This window comes from Chrysemys picta, chromosome 9, assembly GCF_011386835.1.
Source record: "Chrysemys picta bellii isolate R12L10 chromosome 9, ASM1138683v2, whole genome shotgun sequence".
Classification (NCBI taxonomy): Eukaryota; Metazoa; Chordata; order Testudines; family Emydidae; genus Chrysemys; species Chrysemys picta.
Window position 1 is genome coordinate 5,097,681 of NC_088799.1, and position 19,158 is coordinate 5,116,838.

Below are 19,158 nucleotides of genomic sequence, written 5' to 3' on the forward strand. Positions count from 1 at the left end.
CAACTCTTTATCCCAAATATCTGCTTTGAAATGAATTTCATCACTACAAATTGTATCATGGGAGGGGATCTCTCTCCACTTCCCTTTCAGTCCTATGCATTTTGTTGCTGTTCACTGAATGCCCGCAGGCTTTGTCTGGGCCTAGACCAGAGAAACTGTTTGTCAGTCACATCTCTTCCCAGCTGGTTGCAGGCTGCCATGCAGGAGTGTAACCCCAAAATGATACCCGGTCATTATAGGGCATCTTCCTACAACATGGGCATGGAGGTCCCCTGTCCAGATGTGTATGCTGCTCCTCCCTGGGCACGTGGCCCACCTTTACAGATGTGCATGTTTCTCCCTAGGCACATGCCCCCTGGCCAAATGTGCATCGTCCTCCAAGCCCTGGGCCCGTGCCCTCCCACCCAGATGTGCATCCCTTCCCATGCCCTGGGCGTATGCCCCCTCCATCCAGATGTGAGTGCCGCCTCCTCCTCCAAGCCCTGGGCCCGAGCCCTCCCACCCAGATGTGCATCCCTCCCCATGCCCTGGGCGTATGCCCCCTCCATCCAGATGTGAGTGCCGCCTCCTCCAAGCCCTGGGCCCGTGCCCCCCCCATCCAGATGTGCCTCCCCCCACACACAAGGGCGCGCGCCCGCGTGCAGACGTCAGCACCCCCACGTCACGCTCCTGCACGCGCACGCGCACGCGGAGGGGCGCCCGGCAGCGCAGGGGCGGCGGGGGGCGGGGCACTTGCCCGCGCTGCTCCTCCGTCACGTGCAGGGGGGGCAGAGGCCGGAAGCGGAAGTGAGTAGCGTCGGCAGGGCCGGTTGCTGTGGTAACGCGGCGAGGCCGTGGCCATGGGGGAGCCGCTGGACCGGCCGGCCCCCGAGAACACGTACAGCCTGCGGCCGGCCTTCCAGCACAAGTGAGCGGCCCGGCCGGCGGCGAGCTGGCGGGAGGGGGGCAGTGAGGGCCCTGGGGGGTGGGGAGGTGTTGGGGGTTGGAGTGGGGGGGATGGGGAGCAGTGAGGGGCCTGGGGGGTGGGGAGGTGTTGGGGGTTGGAGTGGGGGGGGAGCAGTGAGGGCCCTGGGGAGGTGTTGGGGGATGGAGTGGGGGGGATGGGGAGCAGTGAGGGCCTGGGGAGGTGTTGGGGGATGGAGTGGGGGGGATGGGGAGCAGTGAGGGCCTGGGGAGGTGTTGGGGGATGGAGTGGGGGGGGGTGGGGAGCAGTGAGGGGCCTGGGGAGGTGTTGGGGGATGGAGTGGGGTGGCTGGGGGACCCTGGGAGGGATGGGGAGCAGTGAGGGCCCTGGGGGTGGGGAGCAGTGAGGGCCCTGGGGGTGGGGAGCAGTGAGGGGCCTGGGGGTGGGGGAGGTGTTGGGGATGGAGTGGGGGGGATGGGGAGCAGTGAGGGGCCTGGGGAGGTGTTGGGGGATGGAGTGGGGGGGGATGGGGAGCAGTGAGGGGCCTGGGGAGGTGTTGGGGGATGGAGTGGGGGGGGATGGGGAGCAGTGAGGGGCCTGGGGAGGTGTTGGGGGATGGAGTGGGGGGGGATGGGGGACCCTGGGAGGGATGGGGAGCAGTGAGGGCCCTGGGGGTGGGGAGCAGTGAGGGCCGGGGGGGGGGGGGAGAAATCAAGGTTCTGGCTCACAAATCTTCAGTCCTGCCCCTTCCCCCCACACACACCTCATCTCCCTGAACACCCTTTTTGTGACGTGCAGAGGAAAGGTGGGGGGTGGACATTGCCCCCCAGTGGCTGTCCCCTCAATACTGTGTGGGGAAGGGAAGGTGGGTGTGGACAGTGACCCTTCTCCTCTATGCTTGGAGGTATGTGTAACAGGGTTGACACACCCCCCCTTGGAAGTGCCCCCTTCTGGCTGGGCGTGTCTGTGTTCTTTTGGTCTGGAGACCCCTTTCAGTGGTTCTCAGGTGCATTTTGAATGACTCAGCCCTCCCTCCAGCCAAGTGACACTGCATGTTAGCCAGCATAAACCCTTTCTGGGGTATACAGTCCATGGGGGCCTGTCTCTCTCTAGCCCTCCTTGGGCTTTAGGCTTAAATAGGCCAGCCCTGGTATGGGGCCATATCCCCAAGACTTCCTCCCTGGAGACGCTAGCTTTCTGTAGCCCTCCTCAGGCTCACTCCCTAGCAGCCAGCCAGGAGCCCCCCAGTCTCTGCCAGCAGACTTGGCTGTCCATGGTCCTGCTGCTTGGCCAGGCCTGCAGTATGTTCTTCTCCTGCTCTATGCAGCAACTAACTACTGCTCTGGTCGGCAGCTCCTTTTATATGGCCCTCCTGGGCCCTGATTGGCTGCTTCCCCCTGCAGCCACTCTAGGCTGCTTGGAGAACCTCTCTACTGCTCCTTGCCTGGGATGGATGTGGCAGACCCCTGAGGCCTCCTGCAGGGGGCCTTTGGGCTAGTCCACCCCATCACAATATGACTGTGATCCAATATTGGATTTTATTTGCCCATCTACCTGACTAGAATGTACAGTTGGTGGGTGTGTACAGTTTTGCGAGGTTGGTTAACTAACTTCCACTTTTCCTGCTCTTTTCATGTGGTTCCACTTGCCAAGAATGAAAGGTGAATTTTTCCAACATAGCTACATTTCATCCTGTACTGTGAACTTTCTGACATTTAGGATTTTTTCCCCCTCTTAGATTCCGATCTTCTGCAGTAAAAGAGTGCATCCATGCGATACTGAAAGAGAATCTAGCCAATGTGCAATACAACCCAGAGGAAACGCCAGAGCTCACACGGTCCTTATCAGAGACAATTAAAGATAGACTGAAAGGTAATGAGGATTGGCGAGGAAACTGCCTCTTTCCTTACTTAATTGTTTCGTTTCTTTTTGCAAGTATTGATTCTCTTCTCTATTCTTTAAAACTCCTCGTTCACTGATGACTGACCACAACCCAATATTATTTAATAAACTAGTATATATGTACATGGTGCTTCACAACTTGGTCTCAGCCCTCAGGATCTTAACATTTAATTCAGACCAATCTGATTACATACAGACCCACTGGTGAGAGAGATCAGCTTAGGAAGTATCATGGAAGAAGTAGAATGCATGGAGCCTGGGGAACATGGAAGAAGGGGCATAACTGAGAGCTGGAGAGAGAGACCAGGACCTGATTCTGACCTCGCTTCCATAAATGGAATTACTCCTGGGTCAGCCTGATGTAAATGAGATCAGAATCAGGTCCAAAGGGACCACCCTGGGAGTCAGACTCATTGGGAGCAGCTGAGGGAGAGGTAAGAGACTAGGGAGCAAGAGGCTGTGGGTCATGACATGGTCATGTACTGATGGCATGTTGCATCATGGCTAGGGTTACCATATTTCCACAATCAAAAAAGAGGACGGGGGGAGCCCTGCTCTAGCCCCGCCCCCGCCCTGCCCCACCCCCATCCACTCCCTCCCACTTCCCACCCCCTGACTGCCCCCCTCAGAACACCCAAACCCCCCCGCTCCTTGTCCCCTGACTGCCCCCTCCTGGGACCCCTGCTCCTAACTGCCCTCCAGAACCCCACCCCCTACCTAAGCCTCCCTGTTCCTTGTCTCCTAACTGCCCCCTCCTGAGACCCCCCCCCCCACCCTAACTGCCCCCCTAGGACCCTACCTGTACCCTGACTGCCCAAAACCTTATCCACACCCCCAGACAGACCCCCCCTCCAAACTCCTGACCCATCCAACCCTGCTCCCTGTCTCTTGACTGCCCCCTCCAGAACCTCCCTGCCCCTTCTCCGACCCCCTGGCCCCCTTACCGTGCTGCTCAGAACAGAGTGCTGCGTAGCGGCACGCTGGGCAGCGGGGGTGGGGGGGAACAGTGGGAGGAGCTCCAGACTGCCAGAGGCCTGATGCGAACGGCCGGCCGGCAATCTGCGAATGCAGGGAGGGGGAGGGAGGGAAACAGAGGAGGGGAGTGATTTCAAGCTGCAGAGGAGAGGAGGGGGAAGCGGAGGAGGGGCTCTGGCTGCCAGAGCCCCGTGCGAGTGGCAGGATCCGGCCGGCTGCCCTGTCAGCCGCGCGCGCTCTGCATGGGGGGGGAAGTCCAGACATTTACAAATTCCCGCCCCCCCGGACGCTATTTTTAACTCAAAAAAGCCGAACATGTCTGGGAGAATTCGGACGAATGGTAACCCTAATCATGGCAGTGTTGTTTCAGAACATTGCTTTGCATGTTTTGGATTCCAGAAGTTATTTCAGGACTCATTAAATGTTCCCCATGTCCAATTCTGGAATAACAACCCAGGTGAGAGTCAGCATCATCATTTTGGGAATAGGGTTGTACTCCCTCTGCTGTCTGCCTTTGCAGCAAGAGAACCAAAATATCATGAGTTCCTGCATTAACAGTGTGTTTTAGATCTCCCTTACAGAGATGCTAATTTTAAAACAGATTATGTAACATATGTAGTCTGAGCTAATATACCCAGGACCTGATTTCAGTGCTTTATAAATATGTACATGATGCCCTGAGGCAGGAGTGGCCCAATACAGCCCACAGGATTTTGCCTGACTTCTGTGTCTGCTGTCATCTTGAATAAGGAATGACACTGTGAGCATACCAGATCTAGCATGTCACGCTGCATCTTGCAGCTGGGATACAAATGGAGGATAGCATGCTGGAGTCTTGCCTTATTGAAGATAGAGGCACTGGCCTTTTTGTTCTATTTTAAGAAAATTTGTTTTGGCTCTTGCATTGCTGGCGAGTTGCCAGTTTCATCCCCTCTACCAAATTGGGTATCATCCATACCCTGACGGTATCTCTTTGCTGTTCTTTTGGAATAGAACCAGACAGTTTGTAGTCATGTAGCTCAGATCTATGCATGTTCTTGAGAGGCCTCTACTACTAAAACAGGAACCTTAAAGATACTAGTAGTACATGGCAGAAACAGCAATAGATTTCCTCAAGCTTAGAACAATTTAAAATAACTCAGATTACCTGAAACTTCTGGGTTTCATGTACCAGCCTCGCTTCTACTCTGACCCTTTTGTTGTGATGGGGGGTTGTTCTTTTAACCCTGGGAAGTTGTCGAATTGGCAGGGGTGGGGTTTAATGTAAGAGAGTCTTTCCTCTCCCTAGCCTGTGTTTCAAAGGCGCTGAGCACCTGCATCTCCCATTTATGTGACTAGGACTCTGGTGCTTAGCACTTATGAAAAGCTGCCTTATGGTCTCACTATCCAGTGTACGTAGCATTCGTTTCACTGCTCATTGGAAACTACGGGTTTCTAGTTACAAAATAAATAGCTCTCTCCCTGCGTCGTCTGACGATGATACAATTCTGTACTCCTCCATTTTGAAACTGTTCGTTTTTCTCCCTTTTACTCTGCAGCAGAGGGATTTCACCGATACAAAATGGTGGTGCAGGTTGTGATTGGAGAACAGAGAGGTGAAGGAGTGAAGTAAGTTTTGTGCATTTCAGGTGTCTTGCTTTTGTCATCCTCATCAAGAATTAATACAGCAACCCCCTTGCTGCTAATTATCGGAGACAGGCAAGTGTTATGCAGGAGGTCAGACTAGATAATCGCTATGGTCCCTTCTGGACTTAAAATCTATCAAACATAGCTCATGTGACAGGGTTCTCTCTGCTGTAGTTAGCAAAGCAAGGCTGGTCATATCCTCTTGTTAGGCAGCAATTTACTAAAGGCCAGATTTTCAAAAGTGTCCAGTTCCCATTTAGGCCCCCAAATAGGTGTCTACACTTTCAAAAGAGCTCTGCACCCAACACGTGGAATTCTCTTAAAAATCTGACCTCAATTGTGGGTGCTGAACACTTGAAAATATGGCCCCAGATGCTGGTGATTAGAGAAGAATTCTTACATGTTGACATAGAAAGATTGCGGCTTCCACTAGTGCTGAGCTAAGAAAAGAAGTGGTGTTGAACAACCCAGGAAGTAGGTAATCTGTATCTGCTGTGTTTATCTCCAGTATCTGTGTGCTCCTCAATGAGATAAATGGAACAGATAAGGGAAATCAGATCTCATACCCTTTGTGTAAGCTGATTAGAGGTCAGGAAAGAATATCTCTTCCCTGCGCTTTACAGTGTTGTACATTTGGTGAGATATAATGTGTGTGTGGTGTCCCCTTCCTCTGAACCATCTCCATGCTGGCCACTGTCTGAGGCAGGATACCAAACTTGATGGACCAATGATGTAATCCAATCTGATGAATCATGTGTTGTTGAGCTTGATGCAACGGCACCAGAGCCGGGGGACCAGGAGGCCATGGCCCCCCGACTTCTTAATATGGGCATAGTTTGGAGGGCAGTGGGGCAGTGCTGGATGAAGGCTTGCAGTTTGGGGGAGCAGCACCACTGCCAAGCACGTCCCCTGCTGGTGCTGCTCCACAGATGCCCAAGGCTTCCACTTTGGGGGGGGGGGGGGCAATGCAACCCCCTACTCCCCAAACTACAGCCATGTTAAAAAGTGGGGGAGCAGGACCCCTGGGCCCCCCTGGTTCCAGCACCGGTGGCCCCTTCACTTCTACAAATGTTCTGGCGCCCTTGACTTGGTGTATAAACCATTGGAGGAAATTCTCTGGCCTGTTATGCAGGAGGATGGACTAGATTTATCATAATGGTCCCCTCTGGTCTTAAAACCGGTGACCTTAACTTCTTTGCTATGGGCAGGGCCGGTGCCAGGCACCAGTTGACCAAGCATGTGCTTGGGGCGGCACCTTGTAAGGGACAGCCAATCTTGGGGGGGGGGGGGGGGGGGCGCTCGGGGTTTTTGTTTTTTTGGTTCGGCAGGGCGGCGTTTGAGGGTTTTTTGTTGTTGTTGTTTTTGTTTCAGCCAGGCAGCACTTGGTGGGGTGGGTTGTTTTTGTTTCGGCGGCGTGGCGCAGCGCTTGGGGGGGTTTCAGTGGGGCGGCACAGCGCTCGGGGGGGTGTTTCGGCAGGGCGACGCAGCACTCGGGGGGGTGTTTCGGCAGTGCAGTGTGGTGCTCGGGGGGGAGGTGTTACAGCGAGGCGGCGCTCTTTTTTTTTCTTGCTTGGGGTGGCAAAAAAGTTAGAGCCGGCCCTGGCTATGGGGTATCAAGTTGGCCCACCCTGTGCTCTTATTGACTCAGACAGTGTTTGAGGTGGGGAAATTGAAGTAATGCTCTCCCTAACTCTCTGAAAAAACATTAACTTCACCCAGCACAAAGACACATTCCCAAGTCCAAAGAGCTGGTTGTGTTCTTTAAAGGAAAACAACTCTTGGTTTTCAGGGAAAGTTAGTAGTGAGCAGATTTAAAAGTTTATTAGATAATATTTGAAAAATAAACGATACAGAAAATTTGAAGCGTCCGTTATTGGTCATTGGGGGTAACATACAGCATATAGGGAGACGTTAGTATTTTGGTGTTGGGCAGCACACATAATATATACAGACTGCAATGTCCACAATGGGGCAGGGGTAAACGGTGGGCGGGATCAAGATACAGCCGACAAGCAGTGAGGGTCCATCACTCATACAGAAAGTAGAGACAGTCATGGGTATAAGTAAGTGGGCTGGGTAATGGGGATGGGGTGGCCCTCACGTGGTGGGATTCAGTTAGGTTCGGTGGGTTCAGGGCTCAGGGGATAAAGCTCAGCAGGGGGGTTTATAGGTCTCTTCCCCCTTGTGGGTGCACAAGGTCTCCCCAGCTCACTCCCGGTATATTAATATCTCAGTTTACCCCCAGGTGTACCGTGTTAATGGCTTTGTCCCAATACATTTGTTTAGCATGGCTGCACGATGTTTCTGGGATGCTGACACTGACAACTATGCACAGGATGTTTTTATGAATGTGAGTATTTGCAATTTTTTCAGGGGAAAATTGAGTGACTCTATTCTGTGTGTGTTTATATAGAGAGAGAGATTCTGATCATAGAATGTGGACTTGATACATTCACCTCGAGGCCATTTGTTAGTACTAAGTACCAAAACAATATTGAAAACAAATACTATTGTCAGTTACTACCGGTGTGGTGCTCTGCTCTTGTTCGATGATAACAATCGGCTGTGTGCTTGTTCCCTCTGTGTAGGGTGACCAGACAGCAAGTGTGAAAAATCGGGACAGGTGGTGTGTGTGTGTGGGGGGGGGGTAATAGAAACCTATATAAGAAAAAGACCCAAAAATCGGGACTGTCCCTATAAAATCGGGACATCTGGTCACCCTACCTCTGTGTGTTGCCCCAGTTCTGCACAGATCGCTGACACAGCAGACCCCGAGAGAACCCCCAAAGACCACAGACTCTAGTAAGGTACGAAGGCACCCGAGCAAGGTTTATTGACAAACAAAGCACAGTAAGTTTCCTGTAGACTCTACAAGACATACTATGAATTTGTGCCCCCTGGCAATGGACCGACTCAGTCAGTCAGACTTTCCACTGCCCCCAGGCCAGACAAAGGTGTGAACTCCGGGACCTACTTTTATACAGTTACAGGACAAATTACTCATCCCTACTGACGTATTGAGATACAGCCCCATGGCTCATTAGGGTGCTGTCTCCCCCTTTGATCATGTTGTTTCAAACAAATCTATCCATCATGCTGTCCTTTTGACCCTATCTTTAATATGCACCTGCCTGTTCCTTGTTATCTCTGTGGGGTGTGCTGATGTCATCTTGGCACAAGTTCCTCTTATTAGCACTTACGTGTGGATGCACCTGCTTCTAGCAACCCTCTTCTCACCAACTTCTGTGAGTGGGGCCTGCCTCTGGCTCACAGCCCAGCTTTTGCTTAGCAATGCCTGGAAGTACTTTGGTTCAGGCTTCAGACTGGGCCTTTGATACAAGAGTTTATGTTTCAGGGCCTCATCTTACTATAAATACCAATAGTCAGAAGTGGAATTTGTATAGGTCCCAATTCAGCAGTCTGTCCCTATTCAGCAAAGCACTTGATGATGATACTATAATACTTAGATCTTACATCGTGCTTTTCATCCAAGATCTCAAAGCACTTTACAAAAGAAGTAGGTATCCTTAGCTCCATTTTACAGCTAGGGAAACTGCAGCACAGGGAGGTAAAGTTACCCAAGGCCATGTTTAATGCTTTGCTAGTCGGAGTACAGGACTAGAAACCAGGATATCCTGAGCTTTGCCACTGACTGTCCTTTGACCTTGAACTAGTCATTGAACCCCTCTGCAAAATGAAGATAATATTGGGATGCTAAGAATTAATGTTTATAAAGTATTGTGAAGAAGAAAAGCCCTGCTCACATTCTAAGTATTTAAGTAGTTAAAAGTGAATTGGGTACTATAAGGATGTCTCCTGCAGAACTTGAACCTATGTTGTTTATCATCTTTAACCAATTAGTTAGACTGTGGGTGTATGCACACAGCTCTCGTTAGCAGCACGCAAGCATCCAAAGGCAGAATTTGGCCCTTCATACGAAGTTGGTTTGTAACTCAGTAGAGCTGCAGCATCAGGATTTCTAAGTTTTTAGTGGATAATAAAATTACTTTAAAATAAAAGACAAAAACTTGGTGTGCAAGTTGTTTTAGTCTGGTTTTTTTTTTTTTTTAAATGCTCTAAGTTCTCTTCTAGATTTTCTTTATACCAAATTAAGGACATTAAAAAAATATAATCTTTCAGCAAACCCATTTCTCTGCCAAGAACAGGCTGTACTGCATAGCAAAACGTTCCTTTAACTTTGAACATTTAGTTGGGCTTCAATATGACCACTTGTTTCAGTGAGGGGAGTGCACTTTTGTTAAAACTAACATGCTTCTCTATTGTTTTCTTAGGACAGTCTGTTCTGCGTGGTAGCTGCATTTGGCTGTTTCTACTACTGATGCCGGTGAAGAACAGAAAAGAACTACAGTGATTTTAGAGAGGATTTTTAGCTTGTTTGGTTTTCTTCAATAACTTGTACTCATGTTTTCTCAAAGTAGCAGACTTACAATTGTACAAAGCATGCTCACTGTATCTCTAGAATACAAGACTTGTGTCCACAACTTCCTCTTCTTTCCTGCTTGTATAAATATAGCTTTGTAGCATTTTGTTTTTCTTTTGTCCTTTTAATCATCCTTCCTGCTTTGTGCAAAATGGATTTATTAACTCCCAGGAGCCAGATATAGTGCCTTAAAAGGACTAGATTGCTTTTATTAGTAGTGACTTGTTTCCATAATGTAATAAATATTTATGAGCAATGTAATATAATAAATACAATTGTATATATTATACCTTTTCCCAGCTTTGTCCAGCCCTGTGTAGCTGAATTTGTCTCTTCTAGTACTAGCATCTGTTCCCCCCACTCCACCAAATACGCCAGATTTGAATGTTCATATAGCTGCTTCTTCCACAAATGTCTCCATGTTTCCTGCCAGGGCTAGAAGGCCCTCCTACAGCTAGGCCAGAAGGCCACTATCCTGTCCTCTTGTAAATCCCTCATCAAGACCACCTATGGCTGTGATGCCTATAAGAAACCGCGGTTCAATCTAGCTAACGTTAATTGCCAGTCTGGGAGAGCTGATATTTAGGAAGAAAAACAATTAAAATGATTCAGAGCCATTAAGGCGGACTCATTATTAGCCTGTGTGACTAATGATTCTATTACTGTTACCCTCCTCCTTCCTTCCTGTCATTTGCTAAACTCACTGGTAGCATCTTGTTTCACATTAGGCCTAGATCTTGCAAGCACTGGCAACTCGCATGCTTAACTTAGCATGTGAGTTATCTCGTTGCCAAGTTAAGCATGTGCTTAAGTGGTTGCAGGATCGTGGCCTCAGTTTCTAAGCACTATGGGGCAGGGACCCCGTCTACTTATTTGTCCATGCAGAGCCCATCACAGTAGAACTCCAATGCTGAGTGGGATCGCTGGATGTTACCATAATATCAATTAGCAAACAAAACCTATGTTTAGTGTCAGTTAAGATTGCAGCAGGGTACGTCCCTCCATCCAGACCCTTAAAAACAGGGCAATTAAGGGGAAAGACATGTGCATTCCTTTCCAACTTCATATCGCCTGCAACAGTAGAGCTAACATGCTCCAGTGTGCCATAACGCTTCACTCCCATCTCCAACAGCTACCCAAAAGCCAGATGTACCCTGGCTTCATCCAGCTTGAACTCTGCTACAAAACCTTGGCAGTGACCTCATATGCTTGTTATGTAGCAACCAATCAGCACATCTGACTGTCACCCATTCACGCATTTGGGAATTTATTTTGCTTTAACGCTGCAAGTTGGCTGAAGTTGAGGTACAAAGAAAAGTGAGACAATCCAGTGAAAAGGCAGCAGAAGGTGTGATTTTTAAACACGTATTTTTTCTATACCAATTCATTTTTCACCAAACCACTGTGGAAAAATTAGATTTCTCATGAAAATGAGATTTTTACAAAAGAAAGATTTGAAGCACCTGTTAAATTGAACTCCGTAACACAACCCTGCTATGACCTACCCAAGCTAACTGATGGTATCTTCCCCCTTTTTCAAGAAAAACGTAACAGCTCATGCTCTAGAGAAAACTTGTATTAGCACAAAACATACTGCAGCATCGTACTTTGCCCCAACTATGCTAGTTGCTTAGATAAGTTAATGTACAAGTTGTGATGCCGCATCCTTGCATTTTTAGGTTTGGTTTTGTTTGCTAATAGAATCTGTTAACACACAAAGTGTCGCCCAGGCCTTAAGGCAAAGCAATGTGCTTCTAGCCCCAAGACAGACATTTGGGTGGAATATGAGACCTAGTGCATGTGGCTGTCTCCCTCTAGTGGCTGACCCCAGCAATGGTAAGAACTTGTCACTTCCTGACACACACCGTCCTCCGTAAATGGGCTATGTCTCCCCCTTGTGGATCTCAGAGGCCCCACACCAAGCCCCGCCCCTCACTTCCAACCCCTTTCTTCCAGCAATGGAACTACTGCAGCTGCCTTTGTTTTAAATCTTGTCTCTCTTCCTCCCTTCTGGTGGATCGCTGAGGTTTTAACCCCTCTCACCCTTCTGGCGCCCACCTTGTCAGGCTTCTTCTGCACCCTCAGAATGGCCGATCGCCCGCGAAAGCACCACAGCAAATCCAAAAGGTGCTCAGTGTGTGAGGCTCCCTTTCCAGGAACATCAGAGGGAGAACTGTGTCCTATGTGCTGCCAGCCCGCCTCCCCTTTCTCTGTCACAGGGCTGGGCTTTGCGTCAAAGTGGCGCGATGGGACCGTATCTCCTGCACGTAGCCAGGACTCCACCGGGGAGCCGTGGGACTCACAGGAGGAGGAAACTCCTCCACCATTGCCACGCTGGGTAAGTTAAGCAAAGCCCCCTCTTATGAAGGGAAGGAGTTTCATAGGCTCCTACTCCAACTCCTCAGGCAGGTGCTTTCCTCCCTGATCTCAAAGCCCTCACGTCAGTTCATCGAGATTGTCCGTCCACTTCAAAGATGATGCCCCTGTCCACTACCTACATCATCGGGGCCTTGACAGACGCTATGCAGTTTGTTGTGAGTAACTGATATGTGCCACACCTTTTCTATGTGTGATGTGCTACAACTGCTAAGAATTGGACACTGATTAAAATGCCGGAGTTGTGTTTATGTTGCAGTGGGTGCAGAGTTTGAAACGCACTCTTGTCCAGGCAGCCCTGTGCTGATATTAAATATGCAAGTAGCGCACCTCATGAGGAACCCAGGTTGGCAAACAAACCTAGTAGGTGGCTCAGCATTCACAGGTCAAACATGGTCAACCTGTGGAACTCATTGCCAGGGGATTTTGTGAAGGCCAAAAGTATAACTGGGTTCAAAAAAGAATGAGATAAATTCATGGAGGATAGGTCTGCCAATGGCTATTAGCCAGGCTGGGCAGGGATGCAACCCCTAAGCCCTTAGGTGTTCCTAAACCCCTGAGTGCCAGAAGTTGGGACTGGATGACGGGGGATGGATCATTAGATAATTGCCCTTTTCTGTCCATTTTCTCTGAAGCATCTGGCCCCAGCCACTGTCCGAGACAGGATACCACTGACTGGAGCCAGTATGGCCGTTCTTATGATGCACATGACCCAGTGCTTAGGAATAACTCTGCCGTAACAGACTCAGCCTGGGCATCTCGGGGTCATGAGTGTGACCCTCCACTCTAATCTGTGGCCTGCACAGCCTGAGAATTAATGAGTGACCCTAAAATGCGAGGGGTGGACTACTAGCGACCCTAGGATAACAAATCTCGTCTGCAGAACCCAGAGCCCACCAGTAACCCTTTCGTAAAACTGGGCCCCTCCGAATCCCAGCAATGATAAACATGGAACCCATCAGCAACCCTACAATAACAAACCCAGTGCACAGGGCCTGCGACCCATAAGTGATCCTCCTCTAGCAAACCCAGCCCACGTGGCCCTGGGTTTAGGGTGACCAGCTGTCCCGATTTTATAGGGACAGTCCTGATTTGGGGGGCTTTCTCTTTCATAGGCATCTATTACCCCCCACCCGCTGTGCTGATGTTTTATACTTGCTGTCTGGTCCCCCTACCTGGGTGTGCAGTGACCCCGACAACACCAAATGTGGGGCCCACTGGTAACGCTACCGCAACAACTTGGCACGTCAGGGCCGGGGCCCACTGGCGACCCTACAATAACAAGCGCAGGGCACTAACCCGGGGCAGCCAGTGACGCTACAAAAACAAGAAACCCCTCCGCCCGCAGCCCTACGACACCCAGCCCGGCGGCCACGGGCGACCCTACAATAACCAGCCCGGCCCGCGGGGGCCGGCCCGGGGCTTGGCCGGAACGCTGGTGCCGGCTGCGGTTTCCCGGGGGCCCCGCTGGAGCCGCTGCGCGCGGCTGGTCCCTTCCCGTGCGCTCCGGCCCGACACGCAGCGTCCTGGGCTGCCGCCCCGCTGGCGTGCGAGGGAGCCGGGAGCGGCCGCGCCCAGCCCCGCCTCGGCCGGCGAGTGAGCGCGGAGCGGCCCGGCAGGTCAGAGCGGGGGGCCCTGGCTGGAGGGGCCCGGGGCCGGGGGGGACACTGGGCTGGGGGGTGCCCTGTTCGGGGGGGGACACTCGGCTGGGGGGGTGCCCTGTTCGGGAGGCGCTGGGGGGGGGACACTCGGCTGGGGGGGACACTGGCTGGGGAGTACCTGGTTTTGGGGGGACACTGGGGGGGACACTGGCTGGGGAGTACCCGGTTTTTGGGGGACACTGGGGGGGACACTGGCTGGGGGGTACCTGGTTTCTGGGGGACACTGGGGAGACACACTGGCTGGGGGGTACCTGGTTTCTGGGAGGGACACTCGGCTGGGGAGGCACACTGGCTGGGGAGTACCCGGTTTTGGGGGGACACTAGGGGGGACACTGGCTGGGGAGTACCCGGTTTTTGGGGGACACTGGCTGGGGGGTACCTGGTTTCTGGGAGGGACACTCAGCTGGGGAGGCACACTGGCTGGGGGTACCTGGTTTCGGTGGGCACATTGGCTGGGGGGGGTGCCCTGTTCGAAGGGGGTGCTGGGGGGGACACTGGCTCGGAGGGGTGCCCTGTTTCGGGGGGCGGTGGCTGGGGATGCCCTGTTTGGGGAAGTACTCGGTTGGGAGGGGGCACTGGCTGGGGGTGCCCTGTTTGGGGCGGGGAGGGGCATTGGCTGGGAGGCACTTGGCTGTGGGGGTTAAAGGGACACTGGTTTGAGTGGGTGTGGGGGCACTCGGCTCTGGGGGCCTATTGGCTGGGGATCATGGGGGGCACTGGCTGGGGAGTACCTGGCTCTGGGGGTTAAGGAGACACTGCTTGGGTGTGTGGGGGGGGGAGTACTAAGCTCTGGAAGGGCTGTGGCTGGGGGCACTGATTAGGGAGTACCTGGCTCTGGGGAGGGATGGGGGACGCTGACTTGGATAGGTACAGGGAGCACTTAGTTATGGGGGGCACTGGCTGGGGGGCTAAGGGGACACTGGTTTGGGTAAGTAAAGGAGGCATGTAGTTCTTGGGTGGGCTGTTGACTGGGAAGCATGGGGGCACTGGCTATGGGGTACAGGGGGCAATCAGTTCTGCGGAGCTGGGGGTACCAGGCTTGGGGGGGTTGAGGGGACACTGTCTTGGGTAAAAACAACAAGGAGTCTGGTGGCACCTTAAAGACTAACAGATTTATTTGGGCATAAGCTTTCGTGAGTAAAAACCTCACTTCTTCGGATGCATCCGAAGAAGTGAGGTTTTTACTCACGAAAGCTTATGCCCAAATAAATCTGTTAGTCTTTAAGGTGCCACCAGACTCCTTGTTGTTTTTGTAGATACAGACTAACATGGCTACCCCCTGATACTTGTCTTGGGTAAGTACAGGAGGCATTTAGTTTGGGGGGGCTATTGGCTAGGGAGCATGGGAGTACTTGGCTCTGGGGGCATTGAGGGGACCCTGGCTTGGATGGCTATGGGGGGGCACTTCGCTCTGGGTGGGCCACTGGCGGGGGATACCTGGCTTTGGGGGGGGCACTGGTTGGGAATATATGGGGTGTAATGGGTGGTCTAATGAGATTTGGCTTCCTCCCTTAGATCAGTGGCTCTCAAACTTTGTTACTGGTGACCCTTTTCACATAGCAAGCCCCTGAGTGCGACCCCCCCTTATAAATTAAGAACACTTTTTTATATATTTAACACCATTATAAATGCTGGAGGCCAAGCAGGGTTTGGGGTGGAGGATGGCAGCTCGTGACCCCCCCCATGTAATAACCTCGTGATCCCCAGTTTAAGAACTCCTGCCTTAGATTATCCAGGAGAGGAGCATGAACTAACATGGTTTCATCCCCACCTTGCTCATCTCAGTGCCCATAATTGATTCCAGACAGGTCCCATTACAGTATTTGCTTTTGCATGTCCTTCCTTTTGTTCAGTTTCCTTATCGCTGATAGTAACGACAGAAGCAGAGTTGTCCTCCCCCATACCTCCCACCCATATGTGCTCCACTTCCCTGTGGCTTGTGATGAGGGTTGGTTGAATTGAAGCAGAGTATGCAGATGAGTTATTTTATCTAGTTGTGTGGTAGGGAGGGTTATTTTTTTGACTTCTTCTGTGCTAATGTGGGCACCATGTTTGTCTCAAATCCAGACCAAAACAAGTCTGCCCTATACACCTGCAGATGTGTGCAGTATGTCACAGAGTTGTTGAATGTGTGGATTTAAAACTACATTGATCTGGTGTCTGGAATTTATTATACTCAGTGCTGGACTATTGCCAAAAAATTATTGTAGCATGACAAGTCAGTGACAGTTTGAAGGTGTAATATTTTGCAAACCACTAGAGCTAACCTCCTACTTGTTTAGATTTAAATGTACTAAAATAGTAGTAATAAAAAACCCTGGCCTCTCGGGGCTCTGTTATCAATTTAGAAAAACAATACAAAATCCATTACCAAACCAAAACCACAGCACACCTCCCCATCCCTCGTATGAAGTGCCAGTCAGCAAACGGAGGTAAGAAATCAAAATCTCCCCTCCCCTATACCAGGGGTTCCCAAACTTCATTGCACCGTGACCCCCCCCTTCTGACAGTGAAGTTACTATATGACCCCGGAGCCCTGCCACCCAAGGTTGGGGGAAAAGAGGGCCGCAGCTCAAGCCCCACTGCCCCAGGTGGGGGGAGAGGAGGCTGCAGCCTAAGCCCCACTGCCCCGGGTGCGGGTGGAGCTTGGGCTTCAGTGGTCCCAGCAAGTCTAATGCTGGCCCTGGTGACCCCATTAAAGCCCCCACTTTGGGGGTCCTGACTCAGTTTGAGAACCGCTGCCCTATACAACCTGTCCCTATCACCTCTGTCCTTTCCTTTTTCCTGCTTCAGCAGATGGGCCGTGTGGCATGTATGGCCCATCAACACCATATTTGGACCAAGGAGGGGTGTGAATTTCCAAAATAAAAGCCTTTCTGGAGAATGCCCTACCCACAGCTCTCTTAAATACCCAAAAAGCTCTCGCTGAGGTGCCTTTGCTGATTTCTGATGTGGTGCTCTTATTTGGGGGGTGAGGGGGGGACTCTGATAGGACAGTCTCAGACCATTTAGGGCCTTATAGGTGAAAACCAACTCACTGAATCCACAGATCTCCAAGTGCTGGTGTAATTTTAACAAACAAGGCCTGCTTTAGCCTTAAAAACTATGGTAGTTAAGAGAGATGAATTTCTTTTTTTTCTTTTTTTACTAACATTGTTATGCTGGTAAAAGCCTCAGTGTAGAAGCTGTTAGACTGGTATAAGACACGAGTCTATGGCTGGTATAGCTTGTTTGGCTCTGCCAAGCTGGAACTGGTATAAGCGGTTTCATACCAGCATAACTGAATTTGCAGTATTGTAGTTTGCTGCTTTAACTACACCAGAATAGCTAAAGCAGCAAAACTTTTTAAGATAGACCAGGCCAAAATCATCACGTCCTGCACTAGCTTTTGTCTTCCAAATGGGATGAAGGTGTAGCCCTGGCTACAGCACATATGAATTCTTTGCACCAGTCTTCATGGTTGAGGATGTGAGGGAGATTCCCACACCTGAGCCATTCTCTTTAGGTGACACATCTGAGGAACTGCCCCAGATTAAGGTGTCATTAGAGGAGGTTTTGGAACAAATTGATAAACTAAACAGTAATAAGTCACCAGGACCAGATGGTATCAGTCAAGAGTTCTGAAGGAACTCAGATGTGAAATTGCAGGACTACTAAATGTAGTCTGTAACCTATCATTTAAATCAGCTTCTGTACCAAATGACTGGAGGATAGCTCATGTGATGCCAATTCTTAAAAAGGGCTCCAGAGGTGATCCCAGCAATTACAGGTAGGTAAGCCTGACTTCAGTATCGGGCAAACTGATTGAAACTATAGTAAAGATCAAAATTGTCAGACACATAATGAACATAATTTGTTGGAGAATAGTCAACATGGTTTTTGTAAAGGGAAATCATGCCTCACCAATCTACTAGAATTCTTTGAGGGGGTCAACAAGTATGTGGATAAGGGGGATCCACTGGATCCCATGTATTTAGATTTTCAGAAAAGCCTCTTAAAGTAAGCTGTCCTGGGATAAGAGGGAAGGTTCTCTCATGGATTGGTAACTAGTTAAAAGATAGGAAACAAAGGGTAGGAATAAATGGTCAGTTTTCAGAATGGAGAGAGGTAAATAGTGGTGTCCCCCAGGGGTCTGTACTGGGCCCAGTCCTATTCAACATATTCATAAATGATCTGGAAAAAGGGGTAAACAGTGAGGTGGCAACATTTGCAGATGATACAAAACTACTCAAGATAGTTAAGTCCCAGGCAGACTGCCAAGAGCTACAAAAGGATCTCTCAAAACTGGGTGACTGGGCAACAAAATGGCAGATGAAATTCAATGTTGATAAGTGCAAAGTAATGCACATTGGAAAACATAATCCCAACTATGCATATACAATGATGGGTCTAAATTAGCTGTTACCACCAGGAAAGAGATCTTGGAGTCATTGTGGATAGTTCTCTGAAAACATCCACTCAATGTGCAGCGGCAGTCAAAAAAGCGAACAGAATGTTGGGAATCATTAAGAAAGGGATAGAAAATAGGACAGAAAATATCATGTTGCCTCTAGATAAATCCATGGTATGCCCACAGCTTGAATACTGTGTGCAGATGTGGTCGCCCCATCTCAAAAAATATATATTGGACTTGGAAAAGATTCAGAAAAGGGTAACAAAAATGATTATGGGTATGGAACGGCTTCCGTACGAGGAGAGATTAATAAGACACAGACTTTTTAGCTTGGAAAAGAGACGACTGAAGGGGATATGATAGAGGTCTATAAAATCATGACTGGTGTGGAGAAAGTAAATAAGGAAGTGTTATTGACTCTTCCTCATAACATAAGAACTAGGGGCCACCGAATGAAATTAATAGGCAGCAGGTTTAAAACAAACAAAAGGAAGTATTTTTTTTCACTCAACGCACAGTCAACCTGTGGAACTCCTTGTCAGAGGATGTTATGAAGGCCAAGACTATAACAGGGTTCAAAAAAGAACTAGATAAATTCATGGAGGATAGGTCCATCAGTGGCTGTTAGCCAGAGTGGGCAGGAATGATGTTCCTAGCCTCTGTTTGCCAGAAGCTGGGAATGGGCGACAGGGGATGGATCACTTGATGATTCCCTGTTCTGTTCATTCCCTCTGGGGCACCTGGCATTGGCCACTGTCTGAAGACAGGATACGGAGCTAGATGGGCCTTTGGTCTGATCCAGTATGGCCGTTCTTATGTAAAAAAGTCCTTTTGCTGTTAATCAGTTCCCCGAGTGAAATAAACTGTATACGACGTTATA

The 19,158-nt window shown here is 50.2% G+C and overlaps 2 protein-coding genes across 5 annotated transcripts in view; both read left to right on the plus strand.

The window, feature by feature from the left end:
• The first annotated feature begins 746 nt into the window (after positions 1-746).
• On the plus strand, positions 747-10,133 carry DYNLT2B (dynein light chain Tctex-type 2B). 2 transcript variants are annotated; one of them, XM_008165693.4, is made up of 5 exons: positions 747-907; positions 2,643-2,776; positions 5,320-5,389; positions 7,653-7,757; positions 9,700-10,133. In XM_008165693.4, the coding sequence occupies exons 1-4, from the start codon at positions 840-842 to the stop codon at positions 7,753-7,755; spliced, it is 375 nt and encodes a 124-aa protein (XP_008163915.2). In that variant the 5' UTR covers positions 747-839; the 3' UTR covers positions 7,756-7,757; positions 9,700-10,133. The 2 variants fall into 2 exon arrangements, with proteins under 2 accessions (XP_008163915.2, XP_005311828.2); XM_005311771.4 differs by having other exon boundaries at positions 7,694-7,757.
• A 3,437-nt stretch (positions 10,134-13,570) lies between these two features.
• Positions 13,571-19,158, plus strand: part of PCYT1A (phosphate cytidylyltransferase 1A, choline) — a 28,838-nt gene continuing 23,250 nt past the window's right edge. For 2 of the 3 annotated variants that reach the window (XM_042843903.2, XM_042843902.2), the window contains exon 1: positions 13,710-13,843. The gene's annotated coding sequence lies outside the window, so the exon portion shown is untranslated. Of the gene's footprint in view, positions 13,844-19,158 lie in introns of all 3 variants that reach the window. The other variant, XM_005311770.4, reaches the window with a different exon arrangement.